At 46.1% G+C, this 11,653-nt stretch overlaps 1 protein-coding gene across 1 annotated transcript in view; it reads right to left on the bottom strand.

Moving 5' to 3' along the window:
- Positions 1-2,115: 2,115 nt before the first annotated feature.
- The window catches only part of LOC140739681 (nuclear receptor subfamily 2 group F member 1-B-like), a 115,345-nt gene continuing 105,807 nt past the window's right edge, over positions 2,116-11,653 (bottom strand). Inside the window, exons 2-3 of the mRNA XM_073068061.1 lie at positions 4,778-5,299; positions 2,116-4,512 (exon numbers count right to left, since the gene is read on the bottom strand). Coding sequence (XP_072924162.1) covers positions 4,238-4,512; positions 4,778-5,299 — 797 coding nt within the window. The 3' untranslated portion in view covers positions 2,116-4,237. The remainder of the gene's footprint in view (positions 4,513-4,777; positions 5,300-11,653) is intronic.

Raw genomic sequence — 11,653 nt, 5'->3', positions numbered from 1 at the left:
AAGTGTAAAGTTAGAAAACTCGCAAAATGTATCTGATTTCCCTTGATTCTGGTAGCAAAATGTTTGTGTGCCTCCCTTTAATCAGACTCATGAAGATATTTAGACTGTTAATTGTATTTTTTCCCTTGTTCTGTGCTATCTGTGAAAATAACTTGTGTGGAGACTGTGGGGTGCAGGAGTTGGTGGAACTGATACCCTGTGATGACTGATCAGTGAAGGCCTTCCTATAGTCTGCAGGCTCACCAGGCAGTTTTCTACAAACTCATCCACAGCTCTGTCACTTTCTGGTGATACCAAATCTCACCTGGCAGCAGAAGGCTCACTATGGCTGCTGGATCAGTTCTGACCCTTTCTGTGGGCCTAGTGCCACCAACCTGTTGGGACTCACCTCTGGACTCCTCAACAAAGTGCTCAGATCAACCTCTCGTTCTGGGCTCCACCATCGCAGCAAATAATTTCTCTCCTCTGATCTATATCCATGTCATTCCTCAGATGTGCAGTAGAGAGCATCCCGACAAGCTGTATCACTGCATGGTTCAGAAACGGTACTGTGGTGGGCAGGAAGGCTGCATAATGGGTAATCAAAACTGCCCACTGCATCTCCAGCACCAGCCAAATATATACAGAAGAGACATATATACAAAAAGGTACTAGGAAAGGACCAGTAACATCATGAAGGATCTCACTGACCCTGCTCATTGAGTGATCATGCCCATCAGGGAGGAGGCTACATAGCATTCACACCAGGACCATCAGTCTCAAAAATAATTACTTTCCACAAGCAGTAAATCTGATCAATACCTTCACCCACTTACCTGCTTCACCACACACTCCAAACACCACTACTTTATCATTTCCTGTAAGAGTCACCTATGTATAGACACTCCTGTGCGTAGTGTCATCTTATAGACATACGATCAATCTATGTATATAAGCCATCTTATGTACTTATATATATTGTGTTTTATTATTATTATTGTGTCATTTCTCTTATAAGAGGCAATGGATTTGTGTTGCAATGGATCCGGAGTAACAATTATTCTTTTCTCCTTTACACTTGTGTATTGGAAATAATGTTACACAATCTTGAATCTTGTGGATTTATCCACCATTTTGCATTCTACTCTTGCTGGAATACATAACAGTTTACAGAGCTTCTCCCCACTCTACTGCTTCCTCCTGCCACTCCCACCTCAAGGCCCCTTCCGTCTTCCCAGTGAAGTGCAGAGCATTGACCAAGCCTCTGCAGATGGAAGGTCTCTTCCTCTCTTTAGAACCAACAGCGGAGGCACTTGCTAATGTTCTGTGCACAGACACTCCTCACTTGCCAGCCAATGGACTTCTAACCTTGATCGCTTGTCTTCAGATCGACCATTGGATACATTGTTCAAATGTTCCCTGGCTGAAAACAGGCAATCAACGGAGTGGAAAAAGGATCAAGATTTTGAGCAACTCACAAGGACAGGCGGCACTTGTAGAAGGAAATGGATGGTCAATATTCGAATGGACTGATAGAGGGGAGGTACGCAGTTTCATGTGTCTCCAGTTAATGCAATGCAGTTTTACGTTATTCCAAATAATGTTCACATCTCCCTGCTGACATACTCCACTCTTAACGAGTGTCACATACAAAAGTATCTCATTCCGTTATGAATGCATCTCATTTGTGGTGAATTTGAGCACTGATATGTACACAGACCAAGTACAAGCAAGGGCTGGATGGCCAGAAAACCCATGATGGGCCAAATAGCCCTATCCCTGCCTAATGACTACCTGACACTACAATGCCAGGAAAAGTTTAACCCTAATGAATCCCAGGCCTTCACTCTGGATAGTTCATTCCCAGGGAATGTGTATCCTAATGTTTATCTCTCCTAGTGAATTTCACCTTGAATGTGTACCACCTCTAGTGAATTTGACTGCTAATGTATCTTTCTGAATGCCTAGCTAAATTGTGAAATGCCAGTGTTGGCAATTTCTACCTGCTGTTTAGGATACATTTGGACGTCAGTGTTGTGATGTGGAAGCTATTCACTGTTGACCACTGTTATGTGCAGACACAGAAAGATATTTGACAGTATCATACTCTCATCAGAAACAGGAAGAAAATAAGAATATTTTATTGCAACTTTTCACGGGTCAAGAGCTACACCACAAGCAAGAAAGCACAATTAAAAGATACATCACAAAGATCCAATCGGCAGGAATGTAGTATTACTAGACAACATCTAGACCAGATTATGTTGTGTGTGACTCTTGCCTTGCAGTGCTGAGCTAAGGAAGGGTCCAGCACTGTAAGAGTGGCAATGTCAAAGGAAGCATTTGTCCCAGCAGAATGAGCTCATGCTGCCTCTTCAATTATTCTTCCCTCTTTCCTTGCTTCATTTTCATTACACCCTGAGAGCCCTGTTGGCTCTTCTGATCACCCTACATGTGGTAACATCATGTTCTTGGGAGATTGTGAAGTGCTTTTCAAGATTGCTCAGACTTCCCAGTGTAACAACATTGGAGAAGGTACAACATCCCAAATCAGAGCTGTACAGTGGTGGACAGCTTGTGCATGATTGATGTGGTGGCCCCATCTCCACCCAACTGCAGGAATGGTCCTAGTTAAACATAAAGTTGGCCATTTCAGCACAACTGGCGGTGGATGCAGAAGAGGGTGGGTTTTATCCTTCATTAATTCTTAAATCTAATTGAAGTTTCCCCTAGTTTTCCCTTTGGATTTTTATCTCTCTCTCCAAGGCTACGAGGTATTCCTGGGTTTCACTGACCTCAAGCCACACACTCTCTCATCATTCATCATGTGAGAACTGCTGAATCAGCCAAGTAGTTTCTGCTGGGTATTCACATGCGCTGGATCCACAGAACCATTTTCTACCCACTAGGTTCAGGTAACCAGTTCAGCACACAGGAGTGGGCAGAGACAGGCATCGGAACTGGAGTAGGGGTAGGGGAGGGAATGGGAGAGGGATATGAGTCACAATTAGAACAGGGTCAGGGGAGGGAATGGGAGAGGATGGGAGTCAGAATTACAGCAGGGTCAGGGGAGGGAATGGGAGCGTATGGGAGTCAGAACTGGAACAGAAGTAGGGAAGGGAATGGGAGAGGGATATGAGTCACAATTAGAGCAGGGTTAGGGGAGGGAATGGGAGAGGGATGGGAGTCATAAGTGGCAGGTGAGGGAGTGGGAGAGGAATGGAAGTTGGAATAGGGGTAGGGGAGGGAGTGGGAGGTGATGGGAGTCGAAACTGGAACAGGGGTAGAGGAGGGAGTGGGAGAGGGATGGAGGTCGGAACGGGGTAGGAGAGGGAGTTAGAGAGGGTTGGGAGTCGGAACAGGATTAGGGGAGGAATGGGAGAGGGATGGGTGTTGGAACAGGATTGGGGAGGAGTGGGAGAGGGATAGGTATCAGAACAGGGATAGGAGCAGGAATAGGAGAGGGTTGGGAGTCGGAACAGGATTAGGGGAGGAGTGGGAGAGGGATGGGTGTTGGAACAGGGTAGGAGAGGAGTGGGAGAGGAATGGAAGTTGGAATAGGGGTAGGGGAGGGAGTGGGAGGTGATGGGAGTCGAAACTGGAATGGGGTAGAGGAGGGAGTGGGAGAGGGATGGAGGTTGGAACAGGGTAGGAGAGGGAGTTAGAGAGGGTTGGGAGTCGGAACAGGATTAGGGGAGGAGTGGGAGAGGGATAGGTGTCGGAACAGGGGTAGGAGAGGGAGTTAGAGAGGGATGGGTGTTGGAACAGGATTGGGGAGGAGTGGGAGAGGGATGGGTATCAGAACAGGGATAGGAGCGGGAGTAGGAGAGGGTTGGGAGTCGGAACAGGATTAGAGGAAGAGTGGGAGAGGGATGGGTGTCAGAACAGGATTAGTGGAGGAGTGGGAGAGGGATGGGGTCCGAACGTGAACAGGTGGGAGAGGGATGTTGGTGGGGTATGGGTAGGAATGGAAGGAGGGTCAGGGGTCAAACAGGAGCACAGTTTGATTGGTCCCTTACCCCAGCTCTCAGCATCACCAACTCTTATTGGACAAGTGGACAGGCCATTATCATCTGGCCAGATGTTCTTAAATTACAGCTCAAATCTCTTTAAGCAAAGGAAAAACACATATCTGCACTAATTGAAATACTTTAACCCATTCGGTACTTAACAATCCCACAAATCATTTCCAGTAATGTTAGTGGCATTGCCGGTGAGGGCGCTGAAGTGGGTGGGAGCCTGTGGCTAACCTGGCCTTTCATTGAGTGGGTAAATAAGGCCAATTGAAAGAGCCGCCAGACAGCAGCATGTCTCTGATAAGCGTCTCGATGGGCGTTTTCCCCACCAGCCTCATGAAGAAGAGTTGTCCAATGAGGGAAGCTGGTACAGCACGGAGGGCAGGCAGCCGGAGGAGCAGTTTGCCAAAGCGTTGAGGCTGTGGTGGATACTGGCAGCGCACGTACTCAGCCAGACATTCCTGAACCCTCTCCTGTAGGCTCTCGATGTGGGCTGGTTCGGAGAGACCTGAGGCATCTGGGGGAGAGGAATGAACAACTGAGTTAGCACGGTAGTGAGAGAGTACAGCAGCTTGAAGCCTATCACCGTCTACCCTCCAGTTTAGTGGTCAGTACAGACCCCTCGGTCCCACCAGCCCTACTGTCCCACTAGATTAAAGTGTAGGTGCATTTCAGGGAGCTGTACTCAGTACAGATGCTTCATGCAGACCACTCAGCCCTGCTAACCCCGCTGTCCCTTTGTACAGACTTTTCAGACCCGCCAATCGTGCTGTCCCACTAACCTGGAGTGTAGAGGGCGATGGCCTTCAGGCAGCTGTACTCAGCAGAGTCGACCTGCAAGACCTTGAGCTTCTCCACCTGATCCTGAAAGGCACGTATCTGGTCCATGAAGGTCACCACCCTGTCGGCAGACATCTGTGTGGAGTGGAGGCCAGCGGCCGCCAGCAGAGGAGCCATATGGAGGGGCAGCGAGGATTGGGCAGCATTCAGTACGAAGAGCTCACTCCAGCTGAGCCTCAGCAAGGCCACCTGATCCGAGACCTGGAGCTCGTGGAAGAAAGGGATGTTGCGAGCCCACTCGACGGCGCTGAAGAGCAAGCGTGCGGCCAGCTCGCAGATGTTATCAATACTCAGCAGGTTGTACTGAGTACACTGGGTACTGAAGCGTGAAGTGGGGTAGGGCTCAGCTCGCAGCAGCAGGGAGATGAGGCCTGAGATGTTGTTTCCTTTGAGCTGGTCTCCGGGTGACAGTGAGAGCTCCCCAGGGTTGGACTGAGCTGCAGGAATCCGTCCTCGCTGGACAGCTAGTGCAGAGGCACACAGAGAGAGGGGGGAGAAAGAAAGGGTGAGAGAAAGAGAAGAGGTGGGGAAAGATGGGAGAGAGAGAGGAGGGAAAGAAAGAGAGAAAGGGGAAAAGGTGATACGGAGAGAGAGAGAAAGGGAGAGAAAGAAGGGGAAGAAAGAGAGGGAGAGGGAGAAAGGGGAAGAGAGAAGGGGAGAGAGGGAGAGGGTTAGAGAGAGGGGGAGATGTAGGGGAAGAAAGAGGTGGGAGGGAGTGAGGGTGAGAGAGAGGGAGTAAGGGAGATGGATGAGGAGAGAAAAGGGGAGAGAGAGGAGTGTGAGAGAGGTAGTGAGAGGTGGAGAGAGTGATGGGAAGAGAGGTGGGAGAGAGAGAGATGTGAATCGTTCAGTCTTCAATCATGCAGCCCAACACACAGCTGGCACCAGCAGACTCTGTGGAATCTTTCTGTGTACTCACAAGCTGCAGTTTCCTGCATTATAACCTGGTTGCAGGGTTCTTCAATATTAATGCGATATTGCCACCAGCTACTTTCCACCCCTCAATCAGCCCTAAGCTTTAAGCCTCACTGGGCTACTTCAGAGGGGAGTTTTCACGCACGTTGCGGTCTAGAGCTACATATGGGACAGTGCAGGTCAGACAGAACACAAGATCCAGCTGGTTTTTCCAACAGTCCAGCAGTTTCTGATCACACTGAGAAAAGCAGACATTTACCATGCATCTATCTCTATACTGAGCACCTAGATAACCATTTACCGATTCCCTTCATCAGCCACCAGCACTGGATCAGTTGCCCAGACATCACCATGAAATCAAATTTCTGTAATGGCCGTTTCCACTGTACGACTAAGCATGAGGGAGTGTTCTCGTGGTACCGTCCCATAGTGTCTGTACACCTGTGACAAGGTCCTGCGTGGGAGGTTGGTCTAGAAAGTTCAGTCACTCTGCATTAAAGGTGAGGTAGTAAATTAGATTTGATATTGGCTTTGTGGGAGAAGTCAGAGAATTGTAGTAGGAAGTTACCCCTCTGACTAAAGTCCTGTGACTAGTGGAGTGCCGCAGGGATTGGTGTTGGGTCCGTTTTTGTTTGTCACTATATCAACAATCTGGATGATAATGTGATTAACTGGATCAGCAAATTTGCAGATGATACCAAGATTGGGGGTGCAGTGAACAGCGAGGATCTGGACCAGCTGGAAAAAAAGCGGCTGAAAAATGGCAGATGGAATTTCATGCAGGTAAGTGCGAGGTGTTGCCCTTGGATAGGACCAACTAGGGTAGGTCTCACATGGCGAATGGTTGGGCACTTAGGAGTGTGGCAGAGCAAAGGGGCCAATGATTCATTAAAAGTGGTATCACAGGTAGGTAGGGTCATAAAGAGAGCTTTTGGAATATTGGCCTTAATAAATCAAAGTATTGAGTACAGGAGATGGGATGTTATGTTGAAGTTGTATAAGACATTGGTGAGGCTTAATTTGTAGTATTGTGTGCAATTTTGGTCACTTACCTAATGAAAGATGTAAACAAGGTTGAAAAAATAAAGAGAAAATTTATAAGGATGTTGAGGTCCATAAGACCATATGACATAGGAGCAGAATCGGCCATTCAGCCCATTGAGTCTGCTCTGCAATTCCATCATGGCTGATCCCAGATCCCATTCAACCTCATACACCTGCCTTCTCGCCATATCCTTTGATGCCCTGACCGATCAGGAAATGATCAACTTCTGCTTTAAATATATGCACAGACTTGGCCTCCACTGCAGTCTATGGCAGAACATTCCACAGATTTACTACTCTTTGGATAAAAAATTTTCCTCCTTACCTCCGTTGTAAAGGGTTGCCCCTCAATCTTGAGGCTGTGCTGTCCAGTTCTGGACACCCCCACCAAAGGGAACATCCTCTCCACATCCACCCTATCTAGTTCTTTCAACATTTGGTAGGTTTCAATGAGATCTCCCCACAATCTTCTAACTTCCAGTGAGTACAGGCCCAAAGCTGTCAAATGCAACTCATATGTTAACCCTTTCATTCCAGGAATCATACTTGTGAAGCTCCTCTGGACTCTCTCCAATGCCAACACATCCTTTCTCAGACATGGAGCCTAAAACTGTTGACAATACTCGATGTGGTTTCCTGAAAAGAAAATCCTGCCTGACAAACCTAATACAATTTTTTGAGGAAATTACAAGCAGGGTAGACAAAGGAGATGCAGTAGATATGATGTACTTGGATTTTCAGAAGGCCTTTGGCAAGTTGCTGCACATAAGGCTGCTTAGCAAGATAAGAGCCCATGGAATTACAGGGAAGTTGCTAGCATGGGTTAATTGGCTGATCAGCAGAAAACAGTGAGTGGGAATAAAGGGATCTTATTCTGGCTGGCTGCCATTTACCAGTGGAGTTCCACAGGGGTTGGTGTTGGGACTGCTGCTTTTTATGATGTATGTCAATGATTTGGACTATGCGATTAATGGATTTGCAGCTAAATTTGCTGATGATACAAAGATAGGTGGAGGAGCAGGTAGTGCTGAGGAAACAGAGAGCCTGTAGAGAGACTTAGATAGTTTAGGGGGATGGGCAAAGAAGTGGCAAATGAAATACAATATTGGAAAGTGTATGGTCATGCACTTTGGTGGAAGAAATAAACAGGCAGACTATTATTTAGATGGGGAGAGAATTCAAAATGCAGAGATGTAAAGGGACTTGGAGTCCTTGTGCAGGATACCATAAAGGTTAACCTCCAGTTTGAGTCGGTGGTGAAGAAGGCGAATGCAATGTTGGCATTCATTTCTAGATGTATAGAATATAATCAGAATCAGAATCAGGTTTATTATCACCGGCATGTGACATGAAATTAGTTAACTTAGCAGCAGTAGTTCAATGCAATACATAATCTAGCAGAGAGAGAAAAAAATAATAAATAAAATTTTAAAAAATAAATAAACAAGTAAATCAATTACCTATATTGAATAGATTTTAAAGAAGTGCAAAAACAGAAATACTGTATATTAAAAAAAACGTGAGGTAGTGTCCAAAGATTCATTGTCCATTTAGGAACCGGATGGCAGAGGGGAAGAAGCTGTTCCTGAATCACTGAGAGTGTGCCTTCAGGCTCCTGTACCTCCTGCCTGATGGAAACAGTGAGAAAAGGGCATGCCCTGGGTGCTGGATGTCCTTCATAATGGACACTGCCTTTCTGAGACACTGCTCCTTAAAGATGTCTTAGGTACTTTGTTGGCTGGTACCCAAGATGGAGCCGACTAAATTTGCAATCCTCTGCAGCTTCTTTCGGTCCTGTGCAGTTGCTCCACCCCCACCCCCCCGCCATACCAGACAGTGATGCAGCCTGTCAGGATGCTCGCCAGAAGAGCAGGGATGTGATGTTGAGGCTCTATAAGGCACTTGTGAGACCACCCTTGGAGTATTGTGTGCAGTTTTGTGCTCTTTATTTTAGAAAGGATAAACTGATATTTGAGAGGGTTCAGAGAAGATTGACAAGAATGATTCCAGAAATGAAGAGGTTACTATATGAGGAACATCTGGCAGCTCTTGGGCTGTATTCCTTGGAGTTCAGGAGAATGAAGGGGGATCTCACAGAAACATTCTGAATGAACAGATTAGATATGGCAAAGTTATTTCCCCTGGTAGGGGAGTCTAGGACAAGGGGGCACGACTTCATGATTGAAGGACATCCATTTAGAACAGAGACGTGGAGAAATTACTTTAGTCAGAGGGTGGTAGATCTATGGAATTTGTTGCCACAAGAGGCTGTGGAGGCAAAGTCATTGGGTGTATTTAAGGCAGAGATAGATAGCTTCTTGAATAGCCAGGGCATTAAAGGGAATGGGGAGAAGGCAGGGGAGTGAGGATGACTAGTGGTGTGCCACAGGGATCAGTGCTGGGTCCATTGTTATTTGTCATCTATATCAATGATCTGGATGATAATGTGGTAAATTGGATCAGCAAATTTACTGATGATACAAAGATTGGAGGTGTAGTGGACAGTGAGAAAGGTTTTCAAAGCTTGCAGAGGGATTTGGACCAGCTGGAAAAATGGGCTGAAAAATGGTAGATGGAGTTTAATACAGACAAGTGTGAGGTATTGCACTTTGGAAGGAAAAATCAAGGTAGAACATACAAGGTAAATGGTAGGGCACTGAGGAGTGCAGTAGAACAGAGGGATCTAGGAATACAGATACAAAATTCCCTAAAAGTGGCGTCACAGGTAGATAAGGTAGTAAAGAGAGCTTTTGGTACATTGGCCTTTATAAATCAAATTATTGAGTATAAGAGTTAGAATGTTATGGTGAGGTTATATAAAGCATTGGTGAGGCTGAATTTGGAGTATTGTGCGCAGTTTTGGTCACTGAATTACAGGAAGAATATTAATAAAGTTGAAAGAGTGCAGAGAAGGTTTAGACCACAAGACAAAGGAGCAGAAGTCGGCCATTCGACCCATCAAGCCTGCTCCACCATTTTATCATGAGCTGATCCAATCTCCCTTTCAGTCCCATTCCCCCACCTTCTCACCATAACCTTTGATGCCCTGGCTACTCAGATACCTATCAATCTCTGCCTTAAATACATCCAATGACTTGGCCTCCACTACCGCCTGTGGCAACAAATTCCACAGATTCACCACCCTCTGGCTAAAAAAAATGTTTCGCATCTCTGTTCGCATCCGTCATGTCCTCTTGTACTAGACTCACCCACCATGGGAAACAATTTTACCACATCCACTCTGTCCATGCCTTTCAACATTCGAAATGTTTCTATGAGGTCCTCCCTCATTCTTCTAAACTCCAAGGAGTACAGTCCAAGAGCAGTCAAACGTTCCTCATATGTTAACCCTCTCATTCCCGGAATCATTCTAGTGAATCTTCTCTGAACCCTCTCCAATGTCAGCACATCCTTTCTTAAATAAGGAGCCCAAAACTGAACACAGTATTCCAAGTGAGGTCTTACCAGTGCCTTATAGAGCCTCAATATCACATCCCTGCTCCTGTACTCTATTCCTCTAGAAATGAATGCCAACATTGCATTCACCTTCTTCACCACCGACTCAGCCTGGAGATTAACCTTAAGGGTATCCTACACGAGGACTCCCAAGTCCTGTTGCATCTCAGAACTTTGAATTCTCTCCCCATTTAAATAATAGTCTGCCTGTTTATTTCTTCTACCAAAGTGCATGACCGTACACTTTCTGACATTGTATTTCATTTGCCACTTCTTTGCCCATTCCCTCAACCTATCCAAGTCTCTCTGCAGACTCTCTGTTTCCTCAGCACTAACGGCCCCTCCACCTATCTTTGTATCATCAGCAAACTTAGCCACAAAGCCATCTATTCCATAATCCAAATTGTTGATATACAATGTAAAAAGAAGTGGCCCCAACACGGACCCCTGTGGAACACCACTGGTAACCGGCAGCCAACCAGAATGGGATCCCTTTATTCCCACTCTCTGTTTCCTGACAATCAGCCAACGCTCTATCCTGTAATTCCATGGGCTCTTATCTTGTTTAGCAGCCTCATGTTTACAAGGATGTTGCCGGGACTTGAGAAACTGAGTTACCGAGAAAGGTTGAATTGGTTAGGACTTTATTCCCTGGAGCATAGAAGAATGAGGGGAGACTTAATAGAGGTATATAAAATTATGATGGGTATAAATACAGTGACTGCAAGCAGGCTTTTTCCACTGAGGCTGGGGGAGAAAAAAAACAGAGGACATAGGTTAAGGGTGAAGGGGGAAAAGTTTAAAGGGAACATTAGGGGGAGCATCTCCACATAGAGAGTGGTGGGAGTGTGGAATGAGCTGCCAGATGAAGTGGTAAATGCGGGCTCACTTTTAACATTTAAGAAAAACTTGGACAGGTACATGGATGAGAGGTGTATGGAGGGATATGGGCCAGGTGCAGGTCAGTGGGACTAGGCAGAAAAATGGTTCGGCACAGCCAAGAAGGGCCAAAAGGCCTGTTTCTGTGCTGTAATGTTCTATGGTTTAATGGTTTTATGACTGGAAGAATTGTATCATCTCAGGATTGAATGGCGGAGCAGACTTGATGAGCCAAATGGCCGACTTCTGCTCCTATATCTTATGGTCTTATGGTAAGTGCAGCCCGACTAGTGCCTTATAAAGGCTCAGCATTATCTCCTTGATTTTATATTCTATTCCCCTTGAAATAAATGACAACATTGCATTTGCCTTTTTTACCACAGACTCAACCTGTAAATTAACCATCTGGGAGTCTTGCACAAGGATTTCTAAGTCCCTCAGCACCTCTGATGTTACATGAGAAATAGGAGCAGGAGTAGGCCATCTGGACCGTAGAGTCTGCTCCACCATTCAATAAGATCATG

This window comes from Hemitrygon akajei, chromosome 16 (assembly GCF_048418815.1).
Source record: "Hemitrygon akajei chromosome 16, sHemAka1.3, whole genome shotgun sequence".
Taxonomy (NCBI): domain Eukaryota; kingdom Metazoa; phylum Chordata; class Chondrichthyes; order Myliobatiformes; family Dasyatidae; genus Hemitrygon; species Hemitrygon akajei.
This window is presented reverse-complemented; position numbering and strand designations above follow the sequence as displayed.